Source organism: Heterodontus francisci, chromosome 15 (assembly GCF_036365525.1).
Source record: "Heterodontus francisci isolate sHetFra1 chromosome 15, sHetFra1.hap1, whole genome shotgun sequence".
NCBI lineage: Eukaryota > Metazoa > Chordata > Chondrichthyes > Heterodontiformes > Heterodontidae > Heterodontus > Heterodontus francisci.
Genome location: NC_090385.1, coordinates 40,537,738 through 40,556,700, shown reverse-complemented (window position 1 = coordinate 40,556,700; position 18,963 = coordinate 40,537,738). Strand labels below are relative to the sequence as shown.

The 18,963-nt window shown below is 40.8% G+C and overlaps 1 protein-coding gene across 1 annotated transcript in view; it reads right to left on the bottom strand.

Annotated features, from left to right (window-relative positions):
• The window catches only part of msna (moesin a), a 109,231-nt gene that overhangs the window by 54,641 nt on the left and 35,627 nt on the right, over positions 1–18,963 (bottom strand). Inside the window, exon 2 of the mRNA XM_068047404.1 lies at positions 3,378–3,461. Within this exon, the coding sequence (XP_067903505.1) occupies positions 3,378–3,461 (84 nt within the window). The remainder of the gene's footprint in view (positions 1–3,377; positions 3,462–18,963) is intronic.

Below are 18,963 nucleotides of genomic sequence, written 5' to 3'. Positions count from 1 at the left end.
TGGTTTTCAAATCCCACCATGGCCTCTCCCCTCCCCATCTATGTAACATCCTCCATCCACACAACTCATCTGCGCTCCTGTAATTCTGGCCTCTTGTGCATCCCCGATTTTAATCGCTCCAGCATTGGTGGCCACACCTTCAGTTGCTTAAACCCCAAGATCTGGAATACATTCCCTACACCTCATTTTCCTTCTTCAAGACACTCCTTAAAACCTACCTCTTTGACCAAACTTTTGGTCATCTGACCCAATATCTCCTTATGTGACTCAATGGCCGTGAAGCACCTTGAGACAGTTTATTACATTAAAGGCACAATATAAAGAATGGCAACAAGTCAGAATGGTTTGTGGCTTGGAGGGAAATGTACTTTTGAAGGAGCCTTGGGTGAGTTGCCACTTCAGTTTCCAATGAAATGCACAACCCATGTACCAGATTTAATATACAATAGTTAAGCTAATAGCCAAGTGGAGAAGGGGTGTGGCAAAAGACCATCCTGTACTTAAGTAATGAATGACAAAAATGTAATTTCAGCTAGGTTTTTAACAAAAGGAAGTGCGAATGTGGTACTCCAGGAGCACCAGAGGGAAAAATGTAGAGGAGCCACTAACTGTAGATAACTATTTTAAAAAAGTAAACAGTACTAAAGTTAAAATAGATTACTCGGCTTAGATGGTGTGCATTAGAGAATAGGTGAAAGAGATAGTAGGAACGGATGGGCTAAATCAAGGACATGCAGTCATGCTTGAAATTGAGAAAAAAGACAAACTGTATAAAAAGGAGTGTTGGAAAAAGTTTGATATGTTTCAACATAAGAGTCTAGTTACAAAAATTGAGTTATTAAGTTATAAAAAGCCTTTATAAAACATGGGTTCAGCCTCAACTGTCCAATTCTAGGCACCACACTTGAAGGACGTGAAGGTTCAGAGGGTGCAGAAAAGATTTGAGAGAATAGTTCCAAGGATGAGGGACTTCAGTTACGTGGATAGAGCAGAGAAGCTGGGGTTATTCTCGTTAGGGAAGGTGGAGTGTAGATTTGATAGAGATGTTCAAATTCATAAGCAGATAGGGAGAAGCTGCTCATGTGGCAGAGGGGTCAAGAACCAGAGGTCATCAATTTAAAGCGAGTCAACCTAAGGATTTTTTTTTTTCAAAAAACAAAGTGACTCCTGACAACACAGCAGCCTGATGTCAACAGAGCGCTCCAAGCTGCGCAAATGCACAGTCTCCTGTGCAGCCTACGTCTTGCCAGGACTAACTGATGCATGTGTAGAAAAAACGTTCTACCCCCTTCGGCCGCTCACTGCCACTCCTCGCTTCCCCCCCCTACCCCAGCCTGCTCTCGCCTCCGCCCACCAGCTGCTCACTCCCTGCTTTCCCTCCCACCCCCCTCCCCACAAATCCCTCCAGACCACTGGCCACTACCCTACTCTCAGCCACTCGCTCTGCCCAAAGAAGCAAAACGTGCCGCAAAGGATGTTGGGGCAACGTAGGAGCGAGTGGCCAAGAGGAGGGAAGCGGCACCACCCGCAGACTAGAGCTAGCGTCTGGAGGGATGGGTTGGAGAAGCGGGGAGCAAGCAGCCAGAGAGCTGGGAGGTGGGGGAGTGAAAGGCCGGAGTGCGGGATATTGTTTTTTTGCGATACGTTGAGCAGTACCATCTTTAATCCTGGCAGCTACCTGAATCTCAGAGTGACGTTTCAGCTGATGAGGCTGCATTTGAGCACGTGCTGGTACAGTGCCACCAAGTGGTTGCACTGTCAGCGAAGGCAGCCTTTTTTTTAATGCAGTGAATGGTTACAAGTCCGGAATGCACCACCCAAGAGTATGGTGGAGGCAGGCAGTTTCAATTGCGGCTTTCAAAAAAGGAATTAGATAGCCACCTGACGGGGAAAAAAAATTAAAATAATCGCAGGGGGTACAGGAAAGGGGTGGGGGAGTGGGTTGCTGCTGCAGAGAGCTAGCACAAGCCAAATGGCCTCCTTCTATGCTCTAGCTATTCTGAATTATATTAAATGCTACATTACACCATCTTTCTCACCCAACAAAACATTTTTTCAAATATCTATCCAGTTCCTTTTCAAATGTGTTCAACATTCACCTTCACTGGAACCCTGGGTAACTTATGCAACATATCAGTCACAATTTACTAACAACGCAACAGCCAACTTCAGCAAGAGCATTTCTGCAATAGAACAGGATGTGAACTTATTCATACAAGATCAAGGATTAGTCAGTCTGTTTCTCTGCTCAACGGTCCCAAGCGTGCAGGAAGTTCTCACATCCTGCCCTTGGCTAAAGTACAGGGCAACAGAAAAACCCCATTGCTGGCTTAAAATCGGCCTTGCATGTTTCATAGCACACTGCAGCACTATCTAATTAGGTGTTATATCTACAAGCTGCAGAGATGCCTTTTGAGGTCTCTGAGGCACTTTTAAAAATCAAAAATGACAAGCACTTTAAAGCATGAAACTTGGTAGAGCAGATCAAAATTGTGCTGTTACTATGACCTGGAGTTCAACTCGGTTCAAAGAATGACAAGTCCCTGAATGAAATGGGCTAGCATAGCTCCAGCCCCCTTTTACAAAATCCATAGCATAACTTGAAAGATGTGAAGCAAGGATGTGTTTCCAATTCTGTATTCTCAGACATATAAAATGACAAAAAAAAAAACATGGGAAGTAGATACTTTAGTTCCAGGTTTTGCAGATCAATAAAAGTATGTCACTAAGATAACTCAGGACACTAACCTTACCCAATACTGGTTATATAAAAAAATGCCATTGGAAACTTTCAAACTACATCGATATTAGGATTCCCTCGTTTCCCCACTCCATCTGAAAACACTCCCACAGTAAAGACAAAACTCAGAAGTACGCTCCAAACAGTAAACCAGAGAGGTTTCTTGGATACCATTTTGCAACAAAACGCTTTGCTTACCAAGTATACTGGATTTGCATGGAGAAATGCTTTTCATTTATAAATAGGACAGTATAAAACTATATTAAATGTCAAATTTTGAAAGACTGATGCAATACAATACAAAAATCAGAAAAAGGAAATACATGGAAACAGCTTAACATCGGTCTGTGGCAGCTATTTTGCTGCGGTACATCCCATCAAGTGTCATGGGCTTAAATGGATCACAGCCTCTATGATGAGCAATATTCAGGTCTTTGTTTAGAGGGTGGTTTAGAGTCAAAAGAACAAAAATTTGAAGTACTGGGCTACAACATTCTGATCATTGCATAGGCAATCTAATGGTGACTGGAAAAGCAGGATGAATATGCTCCTGAAGAGCCAGGGAACAGCAGAGGACAGCAACTGTTTAGGTGATCAGATGAAGCCAGGTTTCTGAAGGCGTTTTGGTTCAACATACCTGATCAAAGAGCTGCTTGCCAGTTGTGTTCGGCTGGATAGCAAACTCCAGCTCTGCATCCATAGTGGTAACCCGCACATTGATCTGTTGAAATAAGAGATACTTCCATTAGATCGAATAACAACAAGGTTAACAACTTGCAAATGGAAATTTGACATTAGTTTATTTCTTACTGACAGGCCCCAAAAAAGCAATATTTTATTGGCTTTATGTTAGAAAAAAAGCAAATTCCAGCATGGAAGCAGATTCAAAGTAAATGAAACCTCCTCAACATGGGTCTAAAATAAAAAGTTTCATGTTCTCTCCCAAGGCACTGACTTGAAGTATTGTTACTGGGCATGGCCTACAATAACTTATCCAAGCAGCCCTTCTTCATGTGCAAGCCTAGACTCTATTTTCAAACTATGATCTCCAGATGCTTGGTAGTTCAAAAAAGGATCTCATGATCACTATATGCACTAATGTGTAGGGAGCAGACATTGACTTTTAAAAGTTAGGGTAGGAGATCCCCAAAAGTGTAATATTTGCAATGGGTCCCCTAGAGCAGAGTGCAAGCAGGCTGGTTAATTATCTGGACTTGAGTAAACAAAATTTAAATATGAACACCAAATTAGGAGAAGGAACATCCAGCCAATTTATCCAAGCATACGGATGACATGGACCTTAAATTTTTTTTTTTTAAACTGCAACATGTAGATTTCTGTTGTATTTTAATGGTTACAGATTTATATAAAGTTAAATTAGAAAATTAACAATGTTTGCAAATTTGCAAACAATAAATTAACATATCCAAGCCATTTAAGATTTTACATATTCTAAACAAAATCGCTCCCCAACAGCATTTGCTCTATGCTGTCTTTTAACCCTCCTTTATGTACGTCAACCCCTGTATGTCAATAAAGAATAAATCAGCCATGAAATTAGTCTGGCATCCATCCGTCCATCAGCTACTTTCTCCAGGTGGTGTTCAATCATTACAGCCCCACTAAAATCATGCTAACCTACACAGTACAATTATGTTACACTTCAATTACGATTAGTCCGACTGCTTTCATTGTCACTGTTGGCATAGTGATTTTATCCATGCGACGGTTCAACAGTATTCTAGTGCTTAAGTTGTGGAAAAGAATTTTTAAATTCAGTATTAAATAAATGTCAAATTCCTACCATTGAGTCCTTGAGAAGGCTAGAATGGACCTTAGGTGTGACTTACTGTGCACTACAGGAGTTTAATGTTTAAAATCATCACAAGAATGTGAAATCTGAACATTTCAATTAAGTAGGAATTTTAGCTTCCTAGGTGGTGGTTCAGCATAGATGAAATTAAAAATGTAAAAAAAAAATCAACTGTAGTTAAATTTTGCTAGTTACTGGACTTCTGAACACCCACTCCCCCACCCAGAACAGAAAATAAAGCCTCTTTTTCTATACATTTGAGAATCTAAATCAAGTTTTCAGCCACTAGCAATGATGACATGGCATTAAAAAGACACCAATAATCAAATCTTTGCAACAAGCTGTACAGGCAAGTATTTGCAATACCAATCACCAGAGTTCACAAAATTGACTGCAACATTTATAACACAGGTCAAGGACCTCACTGTCCACTTAGATTAGATACAGATGCAAGTTGTGAAATAATACCAAGTCACATCTTGTGATGTGAAACTGGGTGGACTCCGGACTCCTAAATATTCAACAAGACAATTCTGCTGAATCACTGAATCCTCCCTGAAGCCATCGCTTCCACTCCGATCACCTGGAGGCGCACAATTTGCAAGGGCAATCAATCTCTAGAGCAAGTTTAAAAGGTCAAGGGTAGGTTAAAGACTCTGACATTGCAATTCTATACTCCTATCAAATGACTCAAAGTGCTTTACATAATTAATTTTTGAAATGCAACAAAATACAAGCAAGCTCAGCTGCTAAATTTTGCCAGCAATGTCCCATGAACAGCAACAAGTGATGCACAGTTAAATTGGTCGAAGGAGCAATGTCAGCCAGGTCACCAGAAAACATCCTTACTTTTCAAGTTGTGTCATGGGGTCTTGAATATGTACGTGAGCTACCAGAATCAGGAAATCTCAGTTTAATATCTCATCCATTTGTGGAACTCCTACCAACCGATAAATCCTAGCACAGAATCAGAACTAAAATAATAAAAATATCCTTTATTGTATTTTAAAGACAATTTTTGGCAACTGGTAAACTTTTCTACACATCGCCCCACCCCTATCTCAGCACAGTTCAGTTTGTTACGAATCCAAAATTTTAAAAGCAAATTTATCACAATAGTCTCATAGAAAAACAAAGGAGTTGAGTGCTTGCAGTATTACATGTAATTGTAGTTTTAAAAAAGAAAGTGCAGCATGACTTGACTTTTCAAAAAAAAAAAGAACTTGATTGCCTATAGTCAACTCTAAGTCCATCTCTGCGACACAATTAGCCAACTAATTTGTCCATGAAACCAGATCACTGGTTGGAAATTAGTAAGCTCTGCCCAGGAGAAAAAGGGCAACTGCTGCCAGACAGGACGGGACAAGCCAGTCAGAAACTTCCAGTAGACAAAGAAAAGTAAAATTTCAACTGAAGAGAAATGGAAGGAAGACCATCTATATAAAGCCTATCTATCCACAGGTTCACAGCTTAAGATTTTCCCCATTGCCCTGCTGCAACTTTGGCAGGAAACAACCTGAACAGACATTTTACACCATTTCTCTGGGGTTTCTGCTGATCTCTGACATTAGTTACAGCTGGAGATCGAGAACCCCCAGATGATATTACTGGCAAGTGTCAAACTAAACCACTGCAGTCTCACCCCAGTCCCAGCAACTAGGAAAGGTAGATTAAGTAGTTGCTAATGAAAGACTAAAATCTTTACTGATGGTTTGAAGTAATGGAGATGCAGGAGTTTATTTAAATGAGTTCAGCACTATTTCAGTCAACAATGTTGGAAGTCTTGTTCCATAAAAGCAAATTAATAAATAGATCTCCTCAAGCTTAAATAGGTCAAGATATAGATACTTCATAATGAAGGGCTTAAAATCACAGAAAAAAGACATCTGCTGCAAGACACATAGTAAAAAGCAGATTTCTAGTTGGCTGAACTCTGCTGCAGAGATTCCCTTAAAAAAGGTTTGGTGGCCTACTAGAAAGCATGCTGGGATAGAGTCATTGAAAACTGAGCCACATGTACCAAACAAAAGTGACATTACCAAGAGGGCATCTAGCAGCCAGACTACAAAAAAATATATAAATTTAGTGGAGGAAAGAACTTAGGTTTTGACCCAAAGTGTTTAAGTTAAGCTGGATCACTGAGTGAATCCACCTTATATAAACAGATCAGGCAGCTATCAGTTACTACACGATTGGTCTCAATTTGTAATAAATTGCTGGACGGTGGATGGAAACAGAAAGAAAGTGAAAAGGAATACCTGCCAACACAAGCAGAATAAATGAAAGTCTTCAAAAAGTTAGTAAATTTCATATTGCAGACACTTGCAAAGTCGTCATAAAAAGGGGACATTTCCCCACCCCAAAATGCTGCCAAGTTGTGTTTTACATTCTCAGCTTGACAGTTTCCTCTTACTTTTTTTTTTAAAAAAAAGACAGCTTTAGTTTCATGAGGAAGTCACTTTGTAGGCTTCATGTTTAAAACAGGAAATGAAACGCCATTTCTGCAGTTTGTTGTTAAAGTGCAGAAAAGACAAGCAACAGAAAAATGCACAATTGTAGGTATTTATCTACAAGGGATTAGAAACAATGTGAACAGTAGGGTAAAATTCCTACACCCATCTACAGATCAGGATAATCAATCAAGATGTTGTACACCAAGGTGGATCACTTTAGCCAATATTTCAAGTTATTAATCTGTTAAAATAATTTGTTAAAATAACTGCAAAACTCCCTTGTTTGTCAGATATGCAAAAACTCCTGATGCTGTAGTATTTCATGGCGTTTTACCAAGCAACACATTTGCTATATTCTCACCCAGATAGTTCAACTAAGCTTGGCCTCACTGACCAAGATATTGGAGAGAATGCAATGTATTCTACCACCTTAAACATCCACTCCCTCCATCACCAATGCATAGTGCCAACAGCGTACCATCTTCAAGATGCACTGCAGCAACTTGCCAAGAATCCATCCACAGCACCTTCCATACCCACAACCTCTACCAACTAGAAGAACAAAGGCAAAAGGCACATAGGAACACCAACACTTGCAAGTTTCCCCCTCCAAATTTCACACCATCCTGTCTTGAAACTATATCATTGTCCCTTCACTGTTGCTGGACAAAAACCTGGAACTTCCTCCCCAACAGCACAGTGTATGTGCCTATACCACATGGACTTCAGTGGTTCAAGGAGGTGGCTCACACCACCTTCACGGGCAGTTAGGGATAAGCAATAATTGATGGTCTTACCAGCAATACATCCCATGAAGGTTTTAACTTCCATCGTTAAATAGTCTGCTGACACAAAATACCATCATGGGCCACGGTACTAAAGAATTGTTCTGATCAGTATTTTCAGGGGAACTGGGGAAAAGGCAGGAAAACTACTGTAGAACTTCACTACTAAAGCGATAGTTCTAAATTCCACCATGGAGAGATAGTAAAGATCCCTGAAGTCCTACCCTATTTTGAATTAGGATTTGACTTGACTTATGAAAAACCATCACCCCCAAAGAAAGATTCACAAACACTGAAAAGGCTTCCATTTGTCCACACCAAATGAAACCCATAGTCCACTACAGCATCAAGTAAACAACTTCATAATCCTTAAAGTAATATGGCCAAATGCCATCAACACTTTTGCACGAATATAAAATTCAAAAATATATGTAGGAGAAACCAAGTTCAAAATTTACACAATTGGCTTTGCATGACTAAATTAGCAAGCATCTTTTCAAGCATGACCTTGAAAAAAAAAAAATTGCAAATCCCAATGAAGACGAGTGAATTATACGTTCACCTTATTTATTCACATGAAATGAATATTACCAGACTACTGATATTTTAGTGGCAGGCAGAATGTTCTCTTGCATATTTGTTATTGGGGGGGGGGGGGGGGGGGAAAAAAAGAGAAAGAGGGGTTATGGAGCGAATGGGAAGGTGGTGTGGAAAAGAGGGTTTTTTGGGGTGTGGAGGGAGGAGAAAAAAAGAGAGGGGGGGGGGGGGGCACTTCCAAAAAGGCAAGGTGTGATATCAGAGGACAACAGGTAGGTGGTCAGTCAGTATTTTGGTTTCTTTTTATAACTAGGGCAGTGGTTTAAACTAGGATCAGGAAACTAAAAGTACTGTGTTAAATTTATGCCTCAACTAGTTAATACTATACCTAGCCCAATTTGAAATTTTAAGTATACAGTAAGGGAATAAGTATCAAGTGTATAGCACAGATCTAGAAGCATTAATAAAAAATAGGTTTAGACAAGATATTACCTATATTCCAAAAAATAAGTTTTTTTTTAAAAAAAAATATCATGGATGGACAGCTGAGACCTGTTGCTTACAATTCCTGCACCATGTGGGAACTTCAGGACTCTCGTGTCTTGGGGGACCATGTGTGCAGGAAGTTTCTCCAGCTGCTGGAACTTGAACTCAGGATTTCCGAGCTTGAGGTAGGATGAGTGTTTCATGGACCATACATTCCAGGGGGTGGCCACCCCACAGGCAGCGAGAGTTCAGGATAGAAAATGGATGCTCATGTGGTAGAGTTGGAAGAGGCAGGAGGTGCAGGAGTTAATTTTTTTTTACTACTTGTTTCATGGGATGTGAGCATCGCTGACAAGGCAGCATTTATGGCCCATCCCTAATTGCCTTTGAGAAGGTGGTGGTGAGCTGCCCTCTAACTGCTGCAGTCCATCTGGTGCGGGTATATCCACAGTGCTATTCGGGAGCTCCAGGATTTTAATCCAGCGACAGTGAAGGAATGGTGATATAATTCCAAGTCAGGATGGTGTGTGACTTGGGGGGGGGGGGGGTGGGGGGGGTACTTGCAGTTGGTGTTCCCATGCACCTGCTGCCCTTGTCTTTCGAGGAAGAAGAGGTCACAGATTTGAAAGGTGCTGGCAAAAGGTGGTGTCATGAGCGAGTTGCTGCAGCGCATCTTGTATATGGTACACACTGCTGCCACTGCACCTTGGTGGTGGAGGGAGTGAATGTTGAAGATGGTGGATTAAAGGCCTGCTCAATTCAGGAAAAAATCCGACCCGAACCACATCAGACCCGAGCCCCTCCATTGCTTCCCGTGCCCAACCCAACCACCGGAATGTTCACTTTGCCTACCTTCCCATTCCGAAGCTGCAGCACGAGTGTGATGACGTCAGAGACGCTCACTGCGCAGACTCAGTTTCCCTCCTTGACGCCCCGGACTCTTAACTCAGGTAGGCTTTTCAACTTTTGACACTTACCATCAGAGCAAAATGTAATACTTACTGTGTGTCCCCGACCCGAGCCCGACATGTCGTCGGGTAGCAGGCCTTTACGGTGGATAGGGTGCTTTGTTTAGAGTGTTGTTGAAACTGCACTCATCCAGGCAAATGGAGAGTATTCCATGACACTCCTGACTTGTGCCTCATTAATGGTGGATAGGCTTTTGGGAGTCAGGAGAAAAAAGAAAAAGTTGGCTACTTGACCTGAGGCCGACCAAACCCAACTACGTTTAATCTAAGTTTTGACGAGATTTTTTTTTCTGTACCAATAGCGGGTTTGATATTTTCGGGTCAGCGATGAACAAAAAAATTGAAAGGACTCTGGCTCGGGCTTTAATTTTATACCCGAGCTAAGCTTTATCAGGAGGGTGGGTGGGTGGGGGGGGGGGGCGGGGGTTACTCACTGCAGAATTCCCAGCCTCTGACAGGGCTCCTGTAGCCACAGTATTGATGTGGCTGCTCCAGTTCAGCTTCTGGTCAGTGGTAACCATCCATGCTGGTGGTATATTCAGCAATCGTAATGCCATTGAATGTGAAGGAAAGATGATTAGATTTTCTGGTTAATGGTCATTGCCTGGCACTTGTGTGGCATAAGTGTTATTTGCCACTTATCAACCCAAGCCTGAATGTTGCCCAGGTCTTGCTGCATCTGGACACAGACTGCTTCAATGTCTGAAGAATTGCAACTAGTACTGAACACGTGCAAATCAGCAGTAAACATCCTCACTTCTGACCTAATAGAGTGAAGATCATTGATGAAACAGTTGAAGATGGTTGGATCATCTTTTGTCCAAGGTATGACTCCAACCAGTGGAGAGTTTTCCCTGGATTCTCTGACTAATTTGGCCAGGGCTCCTGGATACCACACTTGGTCAAATGCTGCCTTGATATCAAGGGCAAATCACACTCACCTCTTGAATTCAGCTCTTTTGTCCATGTTTGAACCAAGGCTGTAATAAGTGATCTTTAAGGAGATGTTTCAGGTACAAGCTAGGTACATTCCAACAAGGGCAAAAGGTTAAGGGAACCAAAACCAGGAGCTCCTTGGATGATGAGGGAGATAGAAGATATGGTGAGAAACACAAAATGTGTATGATGCATGTCAGGTGAATTCTTCAAGCAAGAACCAGGCAAAATACAACAAGTTGACAGGGAAAGTCGAGAGGAAAACTAGACTGGTAAAGAAAGAATGAGAGAATAGGATCGCAGTTAACATAAAAAGGGAACCCAAAAAATCTTTTACCAGCATGTGGGTGGTAAGAGGCAGGGTGGGGCCTATTAGGGCAAAGAGGGTGATATATGCTTGAGGCACAGGACAAGATTAGAATACTTAATGGGTAACTTTGTATCAGCGCTTACTGAAGAAAATTCTGACAATTTTTTTTTTAAAGATAGAAGCAGAGATGGTAAAAATTGGGAGTGAGGATGTATGGGAAAGGCTGGCAATGCTTAGAGTGAATAAGTTGCCTGGTCCAGATGGCTTGCATCCCAGGTTGCTAAAAGGAAGTGGGTGTGGCAATAGTGGAACGTTCTGCCATAATCCTCCAATCGTCCCTAGATACAGGGGAGGGGGGGGAAAAAAAAAGTGCCAGAGGATTGGCGAGTGGCAAATCTGACACCTTTAAGAAAGAATGAAAAGGACATTCTTAAATTACAAGCCAGTCAGTAAATCCTTACCCATGACTGAAAAGCTAACAAAATATCAGGGGCAGGGAAACCAAGCACTTGGGAGGTTTGTGTTCATTAGGGAGAGCCAGCATGGATTTGTAAAAGGCAGATTGTTCTTGACTAATCAAACTGAATTTGTCTGATGAAGTAACAGAGAAGGTTGATGAAGGGAAAGCAATAGATATTTTCCATAGGGTTTGTCAAAGTACCACATAAAAGGCTGGTTAACAAAATTGAGGTTCGGGGAATAGAAGGCTCAGTGTCAGCTTGAATAAAAACTTAGCTTAAGGACAGAAAATAGTGAGTCATGGTAAACTGTTGTTTTTCAGACTGGAAGGTGGTAGACAGTGGTGTTCCAAGGTACTGTACCAGGTTCACTGCTTTATGACAGATATTGTAATATGAATAAAATTTCAAAATTTGCTGAGGATACCAAAAGAACACAAGATAGGCTAGCAGAATGGGCAGATGAATTGGAAGGGGCGAGGGCAGGGGCGGGGGCAAAAGAAATGCTGCAAATACTCAGGTCTGGCAGCATCTGTGGAGAGAGAAACAGAGTTAACGTTTCAGGTCAGCGACCCTTCATCAGCAAGTAAAGCGGGTGTGGGACAAGAGATAACAAAAGAGGTGTAGATAGGACAAGATCACAGAGAATAACTGGCTAAAAAGGTCATGGAACAAAGACACGGGCCAAATGACCTCCTTCTGTGCTGCAATGACTATGACTTGAATGTAGGAAGACTTGAATGTAGGAAAACTCGAACGTGTTTAAAAGTGGTCAAAGAACTTTACAGAAAGAATTCCAAGAAGTTTAATGAGGTTAGACATGGGTTATATTTACCCACACAAGTCAGGAGAGAAAAACCAGTTAAAGTTTCAGGTCTGGAACATTAACTGTTTCTCTCTCTCTCCAGAGATGCTGCCAGGCCTGCTGAGTATTTCTAGCACTTGGTTTTTATTTCAGATTTCCAGCATCCGTAGTATTTTGTTTTTAAGTCAGGAGAGATTGTTCGTATGACATCATGCCCATGACGGGTCAGTACTTTTAAAGCAAAAATTTTCCAGCATTTCTGACATTTGCACTTAAAATAAAATCTGGTGTGTTTTTCTCCTCACTTTCACTTTGCCCCCCCACCTGCAAGCTAATTATAACATGGGTAGCATTGTGTCATGCATCAAGGAATTGATGGAACTATTAACTTTAGGGTGTGGTGCCAGTGTGTCGGCCCAAGAAATGGAGCTTCTGCTTTGTTGTTCCTATGGTGTATTTACAACAGACTATTTCATGCCATTAAAAAAAGGAAGCTCAATGGGCCAAAAGAAAAACTCACTGGAGCAGAAGCAAAAAACAAAATAATAAAAACAAGCCTATCAGCATTGATGTAAAAATTAGGAGGGATTAAAGTGTGTTTCAGTAAAGAATAGGCCTAATTAAGGGTCTACACTTGGATTAACCCATCTTTTCCCTCTTGGATGTTGTTGGGACTACTGTACATATCCAATATTTTATTTCAATTCAGAAATAACCAAAGTCATGCATGGAAGGAGCAGTGATGAAATAAATAAGGAAATGTAAGAATTATGAATTTAAAAAGTCAACTGTTAAACAAAACCACAACAACACGGACACTTTTACCAGTCAAAACGGAGTAGCAGTAGTGCAACCCCTCCTGTACAGAACTCATTAACCTAGTCTGAAATAGCACTCAGTGAATTAACAAACAAAGGATTCTGGAGACAGAGACTCACAGCCCAAACCAAAACTGAATAGGTATGAAATAGGACATGTTGACAGAACAGTCCCCATTCAGACATCAATCGATAACCTTCCTTTCGACATCCTGGTCCATTGTGTGGCACACCAGAGGAGGGGGCTGTGTGTCTCCTAATGAAATGTTACTTTAACAAAAGGATAGATAGACCAGCCAAAACCTTCAGAAAAGCAGTCCAGCTAGAAGCTGCGAAAGAGATCCAACTAAGCAAGAACCCTGCTTTAAAAAAAAACGGAACCACCACCATAGCAGAGACATCTCAAAAAACGACGGTAAGACTTGCCATCTATGAAGCTAATAAAATCCACACCACCAGTTGTGTGTGTGTTGTAATCATTGGAACTCTACAACATCTCAACTAGTTCAAGAATACAGAAACCCAGGCCTGCACCTTTTTTTTAAAAAAAAACTGTACTAAGAAAATTCAACAGGTTTACCATGAACCACAAATACCTACTTCAATTTGAACTACATCCTACTCTTTTCTCTCCAGCAACCTCATCCAACCGCTTGTTTGAGATGACAGACATAGCTGGGAGAAATGCAGTGTCTTTGGAAGATTATGGGGTATGGATTTTGGGGAGTGGGGGGGGGGGGGAAGGAGGAGGAGGAGGAGGAGGAGGAGGAGGAGGAGGAGGAGAGGAAAAAAAAAAAAAGAGGATAGAAAATTGCATTAAATACTAGTTAGGAGGGAGAAAGTGGTTGAATCTGGGCAATTTTGCTCCAAAGGGTTCAGTTCTGGGGCCACGATTACTCGCTTTTTATAATCCATATTTGGATCTTAGACTAGATGGAGTGGTATGGAAACTGGCTGATGCCGAAATAGAATTAATAGTTAATTCTTTAGTTTTCTCCGGGTGCTCTGGTTTCCTCCCACAAGCCAAAAGACTTGCAGGTTGATAGGTAAAATTGGCCATTATAAATTGTCACTAGTATAGGTAGGTGGTAGGGAAATATAGGGACAGGTGGGGATGTTTGGTAGGAATATAGGATTAGTATAAATGGGTGGTTGATGTTCGGCACAGACTCGGTGGGCCGAAGGGCCTGTTTCAGTGCTGTATCTCTAATCTAATCTAAAGCTGCAAATGGGTATTAATATGATGCGTATGGTGTGGGGAGTGGGTAGGAGATGAGTTAAAGTGGCAGATAGTATTCAAGATCACCAAGTGTAAGATGGTACATTTTGATTAAGTGACAGTAGTACTCTGAATGGAAGTAGGCTCAGTGCTATGCAAGAGACTAAATATTTGGTGGTGCAGTTCACAGACTATTTAAAAGGCAGAGTTAAAACTGGCTGTAAAAAAAATAGAAATTTAAGGTTATCGCAAAGTATAGAATATAAAAGCCAAAAAAGTTAATTATAAGCCTCTAAAACTTTGGAAGGACCTTGAGTGCTATGTGTATTGTTGTGCTCCATACTGTAGGAAGGATATACCAGATTCACTAGAATGCAATCTGCTACTGTGAAACAGAAATGCAAGTTGAGAAAAATTGGAACAAATTATAACTGTGCAGATTTTATGGATAGCACAGGGTAGATGGAAGCAGACTTTTTAGTAGCTATGGGGTCTAAAACGAAGTGCCAGGTACAAAATGAAATGCAAGAGCTGTAGAACAAGGGGCAGGGAAAAATTCATGTTGTGCGAAGCAGAAATTGTGAACATGAAGATTGGACTGGATAAAATCCAGATTGTAAAATGGAAAAAGGAATGATGAGATGTTGGTGCATGTGCTTCCTTTCAAGATTATAATGTGCCCAATAATACAGATGAATCCAGTTCTCTAAAATTTGAATACATTCATTTTTGAGTTAAGACAGGAATTTATTTACTTGACCTATTGGCTCAAATCTATTTGGTGGATCTGTGGTATAGCAGTCCTGGTAATGCCGAGGACCCCAAATGGTGGCCCAGGGCTATCTTCTCCAGTGTTACAAGGTGAGAAAGGGGTCCCTCAGCCTTCAACTGGTCTTAAAGGGTTTAATTTTAAACACACTGTTTTTAGCTCCCCCTTAGTGAATCCAATTATAAAGGCAAAGAAACCAGCAGAAACAGGTTTTCTTAGGTTTAAAGAAGAAAAGTTGATATTTATTAAACTGTAATTGTTAACGCCTACGGATACACACCATGCCAGCATGCATATGTGATGCACACATGCAAATAGAGACAGAAAAGAAAAAAAAATCAAGTGGAAAAGTTTGAGGCAATCTCTGAAGAGTTTTTGTTACAGTTCTTCGAGCTCACTGTAGACTCCTTGATTGTAGGTAGATCTTGCTTTTCGTTGGGGCCCAGTATTATTCTTAAGCCTTGTTCGCTGTAGCAGACTTTTCTCTCTTGGGGTTCATGTTTCTTCAGTGGATTCAGAAGCTTGAGAGAAAGAGATGGGAGCAGACAGGAGAGATCTTCTCAGCTCAGGAGCAAACAGTCGGAGTTCAAAATGTTTGTACAATTCAGAAAACCCCAGGTTGCCAAGCAGGTTAGTCTGGTCTGACCACATCTTGGCTCTGTGGATTGCATCATCTTAGCAGGGCCTGGAATGAACTTCCCTGCCTTCAATGTCTCAAAGTCCATTGTCGGTTAAATGGATAATGGGCGTAACCTCTCTTGGCCCAATTGGCACGTAAATGTCTTCCAGCCAAGTGTCTGGCAGCCCTTGTAACAGGCCTTCTCTTCTCCCCAGCAACAATTTGAAATTTAATATCTATGCGGTGCAATTAATATGCCTCATTCTTGGCAGGTGGGGGGGGTCTAGCACGACACCAGCTTTAAAAAGGAGAAAGTGAGATATATAAAAAGGAGTGTACAAAAGCAAGGAAGTTATGGCGAACCTTTAAAAAAAAAAACACTGGCTCAGTCTCAACTAGGATATTGTGTCCAGTACTGGACACTGCACTTTAGGAAGGATGTGTAGGCATTACAGAGGACACAGAAAAGATTTACGAGAATGGTTCTGGGGATGAGACTTCAGTTAAGAGGGCAACTTGGAGAAACTGGGGCTGTTCTCTTGAAGATAAAAGGTTGAGAGGAGATTTAATTGGTGTTGAAAATCATGAGGGGTCTGGACAGTGTGGATCGGGAGAAACTATTCCCAATGGCAAGGGTTGAAGACCAGAGGATACGGATTTTTCAAAAAATACACAAACAAACGATCGAATTGAAAGCTAGTCTCAGTTTCATGGCACAATTACCATCAACGATTGTCATAAAAACCCATCTGGATCACTGATGCCTTTTCGGGAAGAAAATCTGCTGTCCTTACCTTGTCTGGCCTACATGTAGCTCCAGACTCTCAGCATTTTGATGAGGTTGATTGTGCTCTATCATCTCTATCGAAATACCTTCTAGTCATATCTAACTTTTTTTTCTCTATCTTGATGCTTACAATTTCATCCTCCAAAAACAAAAAATTTTCTCCAAAACAAATGTCAACTAACTGGCCTGGATTCACTTTTTTTTTATTGAAAAAAAAGGGAGATCTGCCACCCTCCAGTCCTTTGGTGCAGACCCACATTCATATTAGAGGCCTGAAAAGCAATCATTTATGAACTCAACAAATTCCTCCTCCAAGATCCTAGGATGCATTCCTTCAGGCCTTGCTGCTTTGATGTTTCATTTAACTAACTTAGCTGAAATTTTCCCCTTTATCCATCATAACAGCACTCATCTTGCTCTCAACCATTTTGGGATTCACCTCCTCTCAGACATGCTTTTCTTCAGCAAAAGAAAAAGTACTGACCTGCCATTTTTTGATTATGTACAAAATGACAATCCTCACCTTGTGCTTTTAACATTTTCTTTTCATTATATATTTCTAATGTAGTTGCCATTTTACCCCCTAGTGTTATGTTTGATTAACAGAAGCAGGCAATACTGAACAAAGCAAAAAATATTCATGTCTTCTCTGCAAATTGCTTTTCGCAAACATAATTGTGTTTCAGGGAAAAAAATGTTGCCAAAACTTAGGATGTTTGGTCTCTTATTCCCACAAAAGAACACAAGCCTGCAGAGCAGCTCAGGTCTCAAATTAAGTCACATGAAAGGGCTTGCAATTTTTGTGTGGATTATATTTAATTAAAGCCATGTCCTGTTTCAGTTTGATTAAAACACACTATTCATGCTTATAAATCCAATCCAACAGGAGGATTCTGCTGGATACAAACCCCCTTGGATACAACTAAGTGGCCTATAACAGCTGTAGTTAACAGTAATGGCGACATAGAACAAACTCCTTCCCACCATGAAAACTCAAATAGTCCAGGTGAAGGATTTAGTCCCATACTGCAAACTAAGTTAAGAGTCACAAGGTAATGATTAGGTGCAAAAAAAAAAGTAAATTGGGAGCAGTTAAACTCAAAACAGAACGAATATAGCACCTTAAATAGAAAGCTAACCACACACAAAAAAAAAAGTTACCATAAACTTGACATCCTGGAAGTGGAGAACATTTGCTCATTAAGTGGTACTTAATGCAAGTGCAATATTCTGGCCCATAACTGTACATTTAAAAGAAATGTGTGACAAGCTTTAAAGAGAGTCCAATCAATTAGTAGGGGAAATAACTTGGACAACATCCTTGGACAAATATGATGATTCTCACTTAAGATTATGACTCCCAGTTTCCCCTCAAGTATTTAAGTACTGATTTTCTACTTCTCTTCACCCACCCAACAGTGAAGGAAGTCTGTTTCTAACTGGTAATGAGAATAGCTGTTCTTGCAAATCAGATATGCTTACCGGCAACTTTTAAAAATGTGAGAATCTGATTAAGTGCCAAAAAAAAGAGCTGGAGCGGAGTGATAGTTGTTAGGGTCACCAGGTAGTCATTTCCTTCAATGTTTAGTTGAGTGCAGAGGCAAGATGTCAGTGCTTCAACTTTAATGCATTGCATGGTTTCAAATACCGGTACTTTCACAAACCATATGCAGTTGGTGTCCAGTCAAACTACAGATTTCAAGCATACCAGTAGAGATTGTCTCAGACGTTCGTAAATTTGCTACATTACCATTCGTCCCATGTCCCTCTCCTATTAAAAAAGGAAAAAGATGGATCTTATCTCTTCCCCCCCCTTTCCAGTTTTCCTGAAGGCATGAACTCGTGTTTGGATGCAGTTCTATAATCCTCTAAGATGCACTGGCAAAATTCAAGCTAGAAACTCAAACAGCTGAGCGGATGCAGAATAGGATGTATAATGTGAGTGAGTTAATGTATGCACTGTAGAGTATGAATGTACAAAGTAATTGAGAAAGTTTTGCACAATAAAATATCAAATGGTACCACTTCTCCAAGAGAAGGTCACTAGCCATTAGAAGCAGAAATCTCTTCATGGAGTCCATTTAAAGCAACCCAACTGCTGGCCTGACTACAATCTACTCATTCAGCACACAGCACCAATTGAATCTGGGACCTTCTGAATGGCTGGAACATTGAAGGGCCTGGTTTAAAAGTAACTTCAATATTAGGCTTTTATTCAGCACATTCAATAAAACAGCTACTAAAGAGAAATATACCAAAGAAAGGATATTCAAAAGCAAAACAAAGTTACATACGACAGAAGACCACTCAGTTCATCCAGAGTGATCCTACTAGCCCTCCATTCCACTATCCTGTGGTCTCAAAGATGCCAGGATTTATTTCACACATTGATAAGCATGTCTCACTCCCTAAAATTACCTACTACTTGAAATTTATGTCCAGTTTCCCTAGTCTTGTAAT